A 15201-nucleotide genomic window follows, 5' to 3' on the forward strand; every position below is an offset into this window, starting at 1 on the left:
TGTAAAGTCTTTTTATAATGAGTAACTACATACAAAATATTCACTCATATCTAGGATAATTATATAGGTAGATGGGTTTGAGCTCTGCACAGATATGTACAACATCAATGTGTCTGTCAGAACTTTAGTATTTGTCAATGTCTTATCAAATAAGGAAATATATTGAGTATCAAAAGAAAGAATGTAACATTTTTTATGTTTAGGTTGAAGAGTACAACCTAAGCTATAAATCCAAATGTTAATTATTTACTAGGAATTGAAATTTCTACTTTTTAAAAAAATATAGAAATTTGTTGATGCACATCTCTCACTGAACAGTAACAAAGTTTGTGACCAGATTATAAAAATCACAGAACTGTAGAGTTCAAAGGGACTTCAGGGATTATTTTACCTTCAGGAATTTCATGAACTGAATTATAAAATAAGTCCATCAGAAGACAGATTAGAAGTCAGATCTCTACATGTACCACAATGTTCATTGCAGCACTATTTACAATAGCCAGGACATGGAAGCAACCTAAGTGTCCATCGACAGATGAACGGATAAAGAAGATGTAGCACATGTATACAATGGAATATTACTCAGCCATAAAAAGAAACAAAATTGAACTATTTGTAGTGAGGTGGATGGACCTAGAGTCTGTCATCCAGAGTGAAGTACGTCAGAAAGGGAAAAACAAATACTGTATGCTAACACATATATATGGAATCTAAAAAAAAAAAAGAATGGTTCTGATGAACCTAGGGGCAGGACAGGAATAAAGCTGCAGATGTAGAGAATGGACTTGAGGACACAGGGTGGGAAGGGTAAGCTGGGACGAAGTGAGAGAGTAGCACTGACATATATACACTACCAAATGTAAAACAGATGGCTAGTGGGAAGCAGCCACATAGCACAGGGAGATCAGCTCGGTGCTTTGTGACCACCTAAAGGGGTGGAATAGGGAGGGTGAGAGGGAGACACAAGAGGGAGGGGATATGGGGATATATGTATACATATAGCTGATTCACTTTGCTATCCAGCAGAAACTAACATAACATTGTAAAGCTATTATACTCCAATAAAGATGTTAAAAAAAAAGAGAAGTCAGATCATTAGACAATCATTTTATAGCTTAAAAGAGATTCTGTAATAAATATGCTTTCATAGATTTGAGAGATACTGTCACACTATAGCTTTTAAACACAGTTAACAGACTACATGTGTCAAAACTAAACAAATAGGTTATTTAGCACGATTGTAAAAATGCAGTTATACCCTAAAGTTCCAGCCGCTACCTGAATGGTGAAATCCACAGCTGACTTGTACTGCCCGGAGCTCACAGTCAAATCGCACAGAGCCTGGAGGATATGTTGTGATTTTACTTGCATCCTTTTCTCCTCGTTCTCCACTTCCATCTGTAAGTGTTATAATTTGTAATTAAGCCATTATTCATCTTCAAAATAAAATTTAAAATCAGTTTACTATGGAAAAACAAGAGAAAATGTTAAAAGGAACAAGCAAGAAGAATCTGTAGCTGTTAGAAGTGATAGATCAAGAATCTACCTGCAAAGAAGCAATTTTGAAAAGATATACTATATACTTCTGTTTGCAAATATCACTAAATCAGTAAAAACACAGATAAGGTCTGGTTACAGATAAAGCCTATTAATCTAATCAGTTATGTAACGTAAATGGGTCATTAAGTTATAGAAATAACAAAATTCTAAATGTAATAGTTTATATGGGAAAATTTAGTTTACATAAAAATAACTGCATGCAAAGTCATTTAACAATTGTTTTAAACTTAGTGATATTGTTAGTGCTAGCCATTTAAAAAAAATTTCTAGCTGACTCGCAAATGACTTAGATTTCCCAAACACATCTAGAAAGGCTACTCTGTCCGCCAGTATTGCTAAAACTCAATTGAACTTTAAAAAATTTCTAAAGACCAAATAGCTTTACGCAATGTATTGCAGTTCAATGGTTTCCTGTCGTTCATTTTGTCTGTCCCACCTTGACCCTCAGCCAGTCTGCTCTGCGGTCTTCTTCTGGCCCCCAAACACAACGCTGAACCAAACCCTCTGCTTTTATTCCTTCTTTCCTCCTCCCTTCTTTTCATAATTTCCTACCATAAGCTTGCTTTAAGGCCCTCCCTCCAACCCTGGTTTCTACATTTGACTTTGAATATTCTGGCATTTTAACCATAAAATTTTAAAAACACATTCCAGAATTTAACAACTTTACTTTGGAATGTGTAAATAAGAAAGGCAATTTACTTTTCCTAGTCTAATACTATACATCAACTAAAATACGACCTCTATGTCATCAAGATTCAAATTCCTTACACATGAAATAAATGTAAATCTGGATGGAATTTCAGGTCAGCTAGTCTAAGCTAACTGCTTTGTGATATAGTAAATCTAAACAAGTGTGTATAATATGCAGATACACATGTGGATCTACACACATTTTTTAAAAATTCTGTATTTTCATTACCCATTTTAGAATACTAAGCAGAATAACATCAAATCATTTCATGTTCACATTATCCTTTCTTTTTCTATCTAATGTTTCTAACCTTTAGTACTATCCAGGTAAGACAAAATTGGCCTAAATTATGAGTTCCATTTCTATAACTAAATGACTCTAGCATTTCAAAAAGTTTTAAACTCTTTACAACATTAGGACAGTAAAACCTCACTAATTCGGAATAACACAGAATGGGTTGGCCTATATTACTTACTGAAAAGGTCTTAATTATAGAATGTTTAAGTAAAAGTTCAGTTTTATTACCTTCAAGCAGTACAGATTATAGATTAAACTAAATGCTATTGATACAATAAATAAAATGTGGTTACCTACATTAGAATTCAAAATAGGCCTATATTACATAAAAAATGTACCATAAACATAAAAGTCCTTTAACATACAAGAATTAATTGCTGGACCCAGAGGCTGAAGGCACGTTGAAGGAATCCTTCATTTCTTGAGCCCTTGGTTTGAAAAGCTAGTGATTTTAGACAGGTTTCCCCTTATAAGTATGACCCTGAAAATTCAGAGGAAGAAGTTATTTTGAATTTTTTACTCAAAAAAGATCACAAATACTGTATCTGAAGTACCATAAATTTTGAATTAGTGAGAGGTTTTACTATAAAAGGAAAAAGAATATGATTCTTCTTTTGCTAAATTATCTAATGTGGGTTTGCCAAATTAAATCTGCAAGAATGGATGGGCTAAAAAAAAAAAAAAATCACAACATTTAGTTTTACTCCATCCAAAATGCAATATACTCTTAGTTCAAAGACTCCTCATCTTGGAAAGGCAGTGAAATGGTTAAGTATAAACAAGGGCCTACCCATAAAGGAATAAGTATCTTCCAAAGACTATTTAAATAAGATGACAGATATATAAAAATTTTACAGCTTTATCTCAATTGGTAAAAATATCTAATTATTAAAACCAAATCTGATTTAATATAGAAAACAAATTGTGTTCATTTGATTGTGCCAGACCTAACTAAATTCAATGCTACACCTTAATTTCAGTTTATATAAATGTATTGATGCCTAGTTAAAGCTTTTACCTTTGAATCTGGCATTCTGCCCTCTCCCTCGAATCAGAGATTAAATATAGATACAAAGCCCACAATAGAGACAAAGCATCAGGGAAGGAGGAAAAAAAAGCCTAGTAATTTACTGATTAAAATCATAGTGATTAAAAGAGTACTAGCTATTATTTAGAGGTAAAAAATAATACTAGAAACATTTTGTTCAAGTGCATCTAAACAAACCTTTATCTATATAAAATAATTTTTCAATTATTATAGATGGTGAAAATATTGTTATTATAAGAAAAAAAGAGGGATAAGGTTCTTGATCACTAGTAGCAGCAGTGACAGAATTTTTTAAATATACATCTGTATCTGGAATTTTATGTCAGTTCAAAAAATTAAGTACAATTCTAGTAATCTAGAAATTTACAAAAGTTTATCAAAGAAAAAAGATACCTAATAAATAGTCAAGAATCTAGTGTAAATTCAAGAACTAGCAAGTGAAATTCAGCAAGATAAATTCTCCTCAAGCTCATTACTCAGTAAAATGTCAATGAGCAGCAATAAAATTAATCTCACATTTTTAGGAAAGTTAGGCTTAAATATTCTTATAATTGGCCATTTAGGTATATCTGTATTTTTCCCTAATATGAGTATGTTCATACATGTATCATATGATATTGAAACTGTGATAGCTATAAAGTTTTGACAGATACGTAACTAAAGTATTATATGTATATATACATTATTTATGCATATTTGTGTACACACACAGAGAAAAGAGGATTCAGTAACTAAAGGACTCTAACTTTTAATTTTTATTTAAATCTATACTTTTTGGGTAATCTTATAAGCATGCATATCACTGAATGTATCACAGAACACAGTGAGTACTTTGAACGAAATCACGAAAATAAAACAGCAAAGCAGTAGTAATTACAATTTGCTAAACACCTCTGTGCTAAACACTGAAAATTTAAATAGCACAGTGGATAGTACTTTTGGGCACTGGAGCCTAAGAGACTTGGATTGGAATCCTGGCTCTACTATTTGCTAGTTTTACGATAACTGGACACTGGATCTTTTTGAGTTTTAGTTTTTTCCCATCTATAAGATAGGAATAATGGTATATTACCTCAAAAGATACTTATGAGAACTAAGTGCAATAATGTATGAAAAGTGTTCAGTCAATATTCACTATTGTTGCTCTCCTTAATCAATACAATAATCCGATGATAAGGCTATTGTTATTCCATTTTGCAGTTGGGGAAACCAAGGCTTTAGAGGGGTTAAGTAGCCAGCCCAAAGTAATAAATGGTAGAGCAGTTTTAGAAATTGATCAAAAATAAGGCTCACACATTTTACCACCACCAAATGGCTGACATCTTAAATTTTTTTTAAAAATAAATTAATTACACATTTAACAAATCTCAAATTTTGTACCTTTAAGATAATTCTAAAAGAGGGTGCAAGGAATTCAATTCAAAGAATTCAAGCTAGTATTCATGGAGAATTTTTATTTGCAAAGTATATACATACACACACACACACACGTCTTAATTTAATCTTCATATCAACATATTCAGTTAGGAATTATCATTCCTATTTTTAAAAGAAGGAAACTGAAACCAAAGAGATTAAGAAATTTACGAACGGCCACACAGTTCTAGTAAATGAAAAATAGGATTAAAACTGAGGCCTAATTCCAAAGGCTGTATTTCCATTACACCACAGTTTCTTTACAGAAAGCAGGTGTAAAATACACACAGATGTTTTTGACTGCGCTTTCAGATTTTCACATCAGTCACTTTAAGACTATCTCCAGAATAATTCAAATGTTCCTAACTAAGAGTAGTACATTAAAATCTTTTTTTTCTATGTAAGGCACTGAATAGTTCAAACAAATGTTAATTCAGATAACTGTTTAAAATACAGTCTACATTAAATTCTTTAAATACTATATGTTATATGGATTATATGTTATACATAATTGATTCCATCTTATACACTATTTTGCCTCTGGTCAAAATTTGCCTGTATAGGATAGATTCCGTGACCTTCTCTGAATTCTTTCCAATCAGCCAGAAGCTTTCCAACTTTCCATTTTAGAACTCACTCCTGTTAGCAATAAATCCACAGTTCTTACCCTCCACACACCCCTACAAAAACGTCATAGTCTAGAAAATTTAAATCATTACTATCCTACAATGTGTACCACCAGCATAATTAAATGTAAGATAGAACACAGCAATTAATACAGTGAATTTGTCAGTGCAAGATAAACACGGTAATACAAAAGAAAAAAATGTACGTAGGAAAAATAATTTATTAAAAGACTATGACTATATGCAGCAGGAGTAAAAGCAGTGACTGGCAAGGAGATTAAATGACAGGAACAGCGAATGCAAAGGGAGTCACGCAAAGTGAATCTGTGGATGTACAGTGAGTGGTAAGTTAATACTCTAGATAAGATGGGACACCATCTGATAAAGTATTACTTACACTTTAAATTCATTTTGGTGGTAAAGAGATGAAACTATTCCACTCTATAAAACCATACAATCTGATGATTAAAAGAAAAATGGCCTTATACTGTAATACTACAAAGTAAGTCCTTCCAAAGAGGTTACCCTGTGGCAGACAAGATGGAAGTAAGGCTCGCTATTGTTGAGTAATTTCTAGAGCTAATCAGTGTGACATCGTAAAAAGTCTGTTTTAAATTTGGAACCTTGGTTTTCTTTAGCATTTCATTTTAAAATTCTGGAAAAAAACAAAGATGACTGTCTATAAGATACTAACATGGAGCTGAAAAAGTTTTAAAACTGTTTATTGAAATGTGAATAGTTAACCTCCGGTAAAGTATTGGAAGAACTCCACTTTCAAATAATTGGCAAGAAAAAGACACTTGATAAAATCTGTTCTAATACTGGCATAGTAGAAAATGTGAGATCAGAGATTCTAGCAATAATGAAAATAATTTACATAGCACACCCCAAATATTATTTCTTAGATTTAAATATTAATGGCATTGTTAGAGCACCCAGTAAATAAAGCAATCACAAATTTTACTATGGTTAATCACATTAGACTTAAAATATTCTCAATTTTTATTTCTGCAGAATATAACTTGAGTAGTGCTCTATTTGTGTTTTTACTAAAAACAGGGGGTTTTGTCTGTTTTGTTTTGCATTTTTGCTTTGAGTGACAAACTGATAGATTGAAACAGGCAAAGAAAAATAAAGTTGATTATAATATATGGCATATGAAAGTTTAAAAATAAAATTAATCTATAACAGTTTTGCAGCCCCAAAAAAAGATAAAACATTAGTAAGATTAATTTGCATGGAATATGTGATTTTAAAATCTTCTATTTTGCAGGTTTTATTTCAGGCATTTAAGAAAATAGTAAGTCTCAGTTGTATTACTCAAAGAGTGCTTGGTTCCCATGCCAGGATTCAAGGCAGAATTTATACATAAATTTATAAGTTCTCTGCATTAAATTCTTTCCTGATCTTAGTTGACCCATAATCTGGGGTTTAAGGAAAAATAATCTTACTTTAGGAATATATCAAATATCAAATAAATCATGTGTATTGTGAATATAAACTTTTATATTAAAACAGTGGAAGCACGGTAGCAGTCAACTCATTATTACTTTATACACTGAATTTAGCAATTCTGTTAATTCTAAAGCAAATAAACAGAACTAAAAAAAGAGAAAAGGACTGCAAAATGCCAGATGGCAGTGATCTAAGAGCAGATAATAAAGTATATAAAACAGAGAGCAATAATTATTTTTTCCACCTTCCCTTAACTTTAGGAAATTTGAAAAGAAATGGAAAAGAAAAAGATATACTGTAAAATGTCTTCTTTTTATTAAAGTTAACCAAAAAAATACAATAAAATAAGATTGACACTTATTGACAAACAGTACACTTTCAGCATGTTCTTTCTCCTCAGGCTATATAATAATGATAGAAGCAAAGTAGAAGAATTAGGTTTGTGCATTTTCCCAGAGACAAAATTCAAATAAGTGGAAGAAATTGGGAAAGTATCCCACCTAGTTGATAAGGAAGACCAAATACCTTTGTGCTTGTCCCGTTTATGCTTTAGCTGTGCTGGATGGGATCTGAGTCTGGCTAGAGCCTGTTCTCGATGGTTCATAAAAATAGGACCAGCAAATACAAGGGGGCCTGAGGAGAAACATTTTGTATGTGCATAGAAAAGCTCACAAAATGAAAACACTACAATGAACAAAAATAATTCAAACTAAAAAGCATGGAAATTATAAAGTTTTGGACATGATACTTTTCTCCCAAATCCCCCCGGTTAACCTCCCACTCCCAACCACAACCTACTCACCATTCTACACACAAGTTTTATTATCTTAAATATAGTTAATAAAATAAAAATTCCGATCTTTTATACTTATAAAATTATTAGGTAGTTACTAATAGTCTCAAATAGATAATCAGAGAGTTCAAATAGAATAAATCAAATTATCTTACAAATCTTTTAATATCATATATATTCAAACTTGGTAAACCACACATCCATTAAAACAAATATCTTTCCTTTTAAAATACCAAACACCAACAAAGTTTTAAATTAATGATTAGATTTTAACAAGGTCTTCAAGATTTAATATCCACATCAATCTTGATACAAAACCAAGATGTTACTGACAACTACATTCTGTCATAGAGGTAAGAAAACAAGGTGGTCAAAAACAAAAAATTCCTATGATCTGAGATATACATATTTATATACATACACATTTATATACACACATATACATACATACATACATACAACATACACACACATATACATGTATATATATATAAAATCACTGCTTTATAAAGACAGAATTGTATAAGCTATATTTGATTTGATTTACTAAAAAAGATAAATCTAACTTTATGATTTTAACCACATACACAAAATCAGACACAAGGATAAGCTGAATTTCATACTGATGATGAAGAGGGGACTCTAAACCCAGTAACATTTTTAGAACATTAACGGTTCTCTCATAAAACAATTTCTTGCTGAAGCTCCTCTATGTATGTATACATATATATATAAATATACACTGACACAGATTACAGTCATTTCTACTTATACAGTATTTAAGAAAAAAATCTGTAGCCAAATTAATTTCAATAAAATTTAAAAACTGTTTTCCCCATTACTGTTTAGCTTGAAAAGAAAACTTTAAATTATGCCTTAAAATTTTAGTTCTTTTCTTATAGAACAGCACCACAGCTTCCTTGAGTTTTAGCAATATCAAAAATGCTTACAAATTTCAAAACACTAAATTTGACAGTTAAGTTACAGTATTTGAAAAGGAAATTGACAGTATATATGCATTGAACATTTTTAATTAAATTTCTGTGATTCTCTATAGATCTTCAGCTTAACTAATTTTTCTAACAATGCGACAAAATGAAACTACCGCTCTGTAATAAAATTTGACAAATGTCATATTAAATACCAAAGTACCCTGCATTAAACATTAAAAAATGGGTAGAAAAAAATATATTTAAATTATGTCTCTAGATATAGAAAAAAACACAAGGAGCATCAATTCTATGAAAAACCAACAATAACATATTCTATGATTACTACAGGTAGAAACATGCTAATTTAATGTTAATAGAAGAATTAAATATTATTTTCCAGTAACGCAGTATCAATCATTTTCAAACTAAGATTATATAAACTAAGCTTCATCTTTAAAATATAATAAAATGAGATACATTTCAAATATGAACACATGTCATTTCTTCAACATGCCCTATTTTTCAATTGATTTACTAAAGCAGATAACATAAATCACTCTAAAAAGTGTAAGACACTTTCCAACTATACAAAAGAATTGTAAATATTAAAATAACAATAATATTAAGCTGTATTACCATTTTCTAATTTCTGTGGTCTGCCTGAGATAGTATGTCTTTCCATAAAAATATTATACCCATAATATTCAGAGTAATTTAGCTTCTCATAAATTCAATCTTTTCAGAGTCGTTTCTATACATAAATACAGAAGGCCCACTGGCAATCACACATAGAAAGTACATCACTCGAGCTCAACTTAAGTTACCATTTATAATATCAAGTTACCAGGTTCTAAAATACTCTTGTATCCCATGGACTAAAATAATTTTTCTTACATAGTTAAGTCACTCATTTATTCACCAAACATTTTTGATTATCTTTAATGTAACAGATGCTAGGTATCATAGATATAATGACAAAGACACAGATCTCATTCAAATTCAGTCTACCAGGGAAGACAGAATAAAAACAAAGAATTGCAATATGTTCTAATAAATACTATAAAGTAAATCTATACACATCATATCCTGAAGGATGAAAAGTGATCAAATCAACTTGAGTGAATCAAAGAGGTTTCAAAGAGGGACTTCCCTGGTGGTGCAGCGGTTAAGAATCTGCCTGCCAATACAGGGGACACGGGTTCGAGCCCGGGTCCAGGAAGGTGCCACATGCCGTGGAGCAACTAAGCCCGTGCACCACAACTACGGAGCCTGTGCTCTGAAGCCTGCGAGCCACAACTGCTGAGCCCGCAGGCCAGAATTACTGAAGCCTGTGCGCCTAGAGCCTGTCCTCTGCAACGAGAAGCCACCGCAATGCACCACAATGAAGAGTAGCCCCCGCTCGCCACAACTAGCGAAAGCCTGCGCACAGCAACGAAGACTCAACGTAGCCAAAAAAAAAAGACAGATTTCAAAAAATGAGAAAAAGTTTGCCAAGAGAGAAAGAAGAGAAGAGAGGGCATTCCAGGTAAAAGGAATAGGATTTATAAAAGCATGAAGACATAAACATTACTGTATGGTCATTAAAAACACACACGAGTGCTCACGGCGATGATGGCAACAGCCGCAGAAGGATTGGTTGTCACCGGTTGGCTGTGCGGCGCTGCGCTCGGCGGCGGCCATCGCAGCTTATTTTCAGTTGCTTTCTAAAGACGCAAAGCTCATGGTGCAGATAGTTACTTCCAGTGCTGGGGCTGGAGGCCTGGCAGAATGGGTGCTGATGGAGCTACAGGGGGAGATCGAGGCTCGCTACAGCACTGGGTTAGCTGGAAACCTCCTGGGAGACCTGCACCACTGAGGGAATCCCTGTGCTGATCGTGGGGCATCATATCCTGTATGGGAAAATCATCCACCTGGAGAAACCCTTTGCCGTCCTTGTTAAACACACTCCTGGAGGGGAGCAAGACTGTGATGATCTTGGCTGCGAGAATGGCACCCCATACCTGGTGACAGCACTCATCAAAAACAAGATCCTTTTCAAAACTCGCCCCAAGCCCATTATCACCAACGTCCCCAAGAAAGTATGAAAGAACCCCAGATTTTCCTAGAGAGCAGCCAACTCCTTGGACTCATGCTCCGCTGCCACCTCGAGGACAGATGGATAGTTCCCTGGGATCACGAGGGGGTCCTGTTTTAAACACAGGCCACCCACTGGGTATGAACTCAGATCCCTTCCTTATGGCAACAGGTTCTCTTGGTGGAAATTTGGCCCCATTTCCAAGGAACCCACCTCCTTTTCCAACTTCATCAGGTTCACTGGCACTTTTCCCTGCTGGTGCTCGTGACCCAAGCATGGCGTCTTCTCCAAGAGGGATGAATCCCACTGGCACAGGTGCAGTTTCCTTCCCAAGGCCGGGTGGTCTCTTGGGCCCAAGCCCAGGGTCAGCTCTAAATCCTAGAGCAGGGGCTCTTCCAGGCCCAGGGCCTGTCTAACCCAAGGTTAGGGAGTCTCCCAGGGCCAGGTCCTATGCCCAACCCAAGGCCAGATGGTCTTCTGGGAACAGGTCCTGACTCCAGAAGTGGTGGCCCCATGGGCCCTGGATCTGGACCCAACCTGAGAGCAGGTATCCTGTTGACGTCTGGGAATGGTCCTCCCAATCCTAGACATGTTGGCCTGGGCCCCGGACCAAGTCCCAATCTGAGATCAGGCTTTGTAGGTACAAACCCTGCCCCAAGGTACGTTTCCAGGCCCTGGCCTTGGGCCCAACCCAAGATCAAGTGGCCTGGGTCCAGGCCTTGGGCCTAATCCAAGGGCAGGTGGCCTGGGCCCAAGCCCTAATTTGGACACCAGAGCGGGTGGCCTCTTGGGCACAGGATCTGGTCTTAAGAATGGTTGGATCTCAAAGCCCAGATCTTGCCCCCATTCTAAGAGCAGCTGGTCTTTTAGGAGCAAATTCAGCTTCTTTCTCATAAGCTTCTGGAAACGTGGGCACAAGCCCATCTTCCATGGCCAGCACACCTGGCCCCACAGGCCCAAACTCAGGTCCTGGCGCTTGGGGAACTGGCCTTCCAGGGCCAATTCCATCCCCCATGTCGAGGGCTCCTGGCCCCATTGGCCCTAATTCAGCTCATTTTTCAAGGCCCGCTGGCCCCATGGGAGTAAATGCTAATCCTTTTCCAAGGGGGACAGGTTCACGGGGATTGAACCCAGCTGCTTTCTCTCAGTCTTCTAACACATTGGCTTCAAACCCAGTTAACTTCCAGAGGTCTGCTGGCCTCCAGGGCTCAAGTCCGGCAATTTTCCCAAGAGCCTCTGGGCCACTAGGCTCCAACCCAGCTAACTTCCCAGGGGCCAATGGTTTACAGGATCCAAGCCCAGCTACCTTCCCAAGGTCTACTGGCCCATTAGGCCCTGGTCAGATTAATTCCCCCAGGTCAGCTCCCTAGGCTCTTCACCAGCAGGCCCTGTGGGTATCAACCCAGCTCCTTTCGCAAAGTCAACTGGGACCCTGGGTCTAAACCCAGCTTCCTTTCCAAGGATGAATGGCCCTGCAAGCAAGACTTTGGCCCCATTTCCTAGAGTGGGGAGTGCCTCCCTGGAACAAACCCAGCTGCTTTCCCCAGACTAGGGGCTCCAATGGCTGCAATGTACCCAAATGGAATGTTACCCCCTTAGGCACCATTTCCTCTCCAGGACCACCTTGGTTTCCAGACACTGTGGTTCTGAGCAGGGGCTGTGTTTTGGGTGAAAGCGTAGATATGGAGCTACAGTCTGAAGTACACAGCTGGGGTTCAAGTTCAAATGAGCCTTTTTCCCCCCCTCTGTGTCTTTCTTGACTGAAGGTAAAATGTTACCTGTGGGACATGGACTTTGGCAGGTGGGAATGATCCCCAGCCTTCCAGAAGCCTGCTGTGCTTCTGTCCCACAGCTTTCTGCCCCTTGTTTCTTACTAGTTCCTTGAATTTTCTTGTGGACTTTTCCTCAGGGATACATTGGCCTGCAGGTCCCAATTCATATGCGGTCCCCTGCTCACCACTGGAGAATCAGCTCACTGCTCTCTAGAAATGTTGCGTTGGTGAGTGGACCACGCTTCAGCAGCACTGACCTGGCCACCCTCTACTGCCATACCTTCCCCTGGGGGCTGGAACACAGAACAGGGAAGTGCAACCACTTCAGAGAGCCACCAAATACAATTTCTGCTTGCCTGACTGGGCCTGCAGCCCCCTTCTCCTGGGACTTACTTAGAGGAAGCCAGGATCAAGGCTCCACTGCTCACCCCACTCCCTCTCCACTGGTACTCCCAATCAAAGAACCTCAAAATTAAACTGATGTGGATGGGGTTATGTGAATTGGGGTGGGGGTGGGGGGAATGAAGGGGAGAAATCACTGTGCTTCGTTCAGCCTGATGTGAAAGGACAGTTGGTGTTTTCCTGCAGTGTATCTTTTCTTACTGTTTCTTTAACAAATGGGATGAGAGGGAAAAAAAAAACACACACACACACACACACATAGCTGAAATGGATGGAGTATAAGGTTATGAGGCAGAAAGTAGTGGGAAATGAGTTTGGAGATGAATATACAAAAGAGATAATTAATGTCTTTTGATACCATTACACTTCACTGTAGAGGCGATGAGAAGTCCATGAAATGTTTTCAGTTAGTCAACAGGCACATATTAACTACTGACCAATTTCAGGCACCATGCAAGGTTCTACGAACACTTGGATAAACAAGACCCCATCTCTGATTCAAGAAGCTCACAGTCTAATGGTTGAGGGAAAGTTTACATAAAACTCAAGAAGAAATTATGACGGCGTGCTATGACAAAACTTAGCACACTGGAGGGGCAGCTGGCAAAACTTGAGGGTGGGAAAGTATGGAGTTACTTTCAGAAAGTTACTGGTGATACATTTCAAGAACCTAAAAATTATTATTATCCTTTGGCCCAGTAATTATGCAAACAGAAATCTGTCCTAAGGAAAACTGAAATATTTTTTAAAAGATTTCAGCTCAAAGGTGTTATTATAACCTTATTAATTGTAATGAAAAATTAAAACAATCCAAAAAGAAGAACAGTTAATAAAAAACTATGGTATATTTTCTCACTGGAATAATATTCAGCCATTAAAACAAGATTTATAAAGAAAAAGTACTTCTGTGCTATTTAAATTAGCAAGCACATAACATCGCTCACCGTTTTGCAAAAATTAAAAATAATACCTAATAAAGGTGGTGCTACAGGAAAACACCACTCTCATACGTTAGTCTTAGGAAGATAAATTCCTATAACATGTTTTAAAAATTTGAAATATCTGTTAAAATTTAAAACATACACACTCTCTGGCCCAAATATGCTATTTCTGGGAAGCTCTATTATATAAACAAAAATTCCACTACATATGGCTACAAGTTTAAGAATATATTATTATAGCAAAATCCACAAAACCCTGAAAATAACCTTAATGACCATCAACAAAATAATGGCTGAAAAAACTGTGGTACAGACATATTATGAAATGTTATGTAGCTATTAAATAGAATGTGATAAATCCATATTCACTAGTATGTGTTCATGTTGTACTGTAAAATGGGAAAAAGGTGTTGCAAACAACTGTATATTTAATACAATATCCCTTCTGTAAATAAACATATGCCTACACGCTCACATATGTATAGATGTCTGCACATGATTATATTTTAATGGAGTAAGATACAGAAATATACCTGTTAGACTAAACCTCATTTGCTTGGTAAAAGAGAATGGAAGGGCAAGGAAAAAACTGCTAGAAAAATTTTAAAAACGTACATAACATAACATTAAGCAAATATATGAAATATAAGATTCAGTCAGTGAGGGACTTCCTAGTGGAGCAGTGGTTAAGTATCCGACTGCCAATACGGGGACATCGGTTTGAGCCCTGGTCCAAGAAGATCCCACATGCCGCGGAGCAACTAAGCCCGTGCACCACAACTACTGAGCCTGTGCTCTAGAGCCCGCGAGTCACAACTACTGAAGCCGCGCGCCTAGAGGCCGTGCTCCAAACAAGAGAAGCGAAGTCACCACAATGAGAAGCCTACACATTGCAACAAAGAATAGCTCCCACTCGCCGCAACTAGCGAAAGCCTGCATGCAGCAATGAAGACCCAACACAGCCAATGAATAAATAAATAAATAAACATATATTAAAAAAAAGATTCAGTCAGTGATATAACTGGAAATGTATAAAACTCAATTAGAAGATACCGATGAAATAAATAAAAGTAATAATTTAATTAAAGGATAGGCTTGTGGAAAACACCTTTAACCTAAATTCCTGTATTAGTTCAATATGGTATTGCAATAAGGCACAAAAAACTTACGATATAATTATTAAGGGGAAAAAAC

At 36.4% G+C, this 15201-nt stretch overlaps 1 protein-coding gene and 1 pseudogene across 13 annotated transcripts in view; one reads left to right on the forward strand and one right to left on the reverse strand.

The window, feature by feature from the left end:
• The window catches only part of MYCBP2 (MYC binding protein 2), a 279427-nt gene that overhangs the window by 172503 nt on the left and 91723 nt on the right, over positions 1-15201 (reverse strand). For 12 of the 13 annotated variants that reach the window (XM_073795323.1, XM_073795322.1, XM_019920881.3 and 9 more), the window contains exons 18-19: positions 7619-7726; positions 1279-1398 (exon numbers count right to left, since the gene is read on the reverse strand). In XM_073795323.1, coding sequence (XP_073651424.1) covers positions 1279-1398; positions 7619-7726 — 228 coding nt within the window. The remainder of the gene's footprint in view (positions 1-1278; positions 1399-7618; positions 7727-15201) is intronic. The other variant, XM_073795327.1, reaches the window with a different exon arrangement.
• LOC117308823 (chromosome transmission fidelity protein 8 homolog pseudogene) lies at positions 10518-11013 on the forward strand (annotated as a pseudogene).

The sequence above is a fragment of the Tursiops truncatus genome, chromosome 18 (assembly GCF_011762595.2).
Source record: "Tursiops truncatus isolate mTurTru1 chromosome 18, mTurTru1.mat.Y, whole genome shotgun sequence".
Classification (NCBI taxonomy): Eukaryota; Metazoa; Chordata; class Mammalia; order Artiodactyla; family Delphinidae; genus Tursiops; species Tursiops truncatus.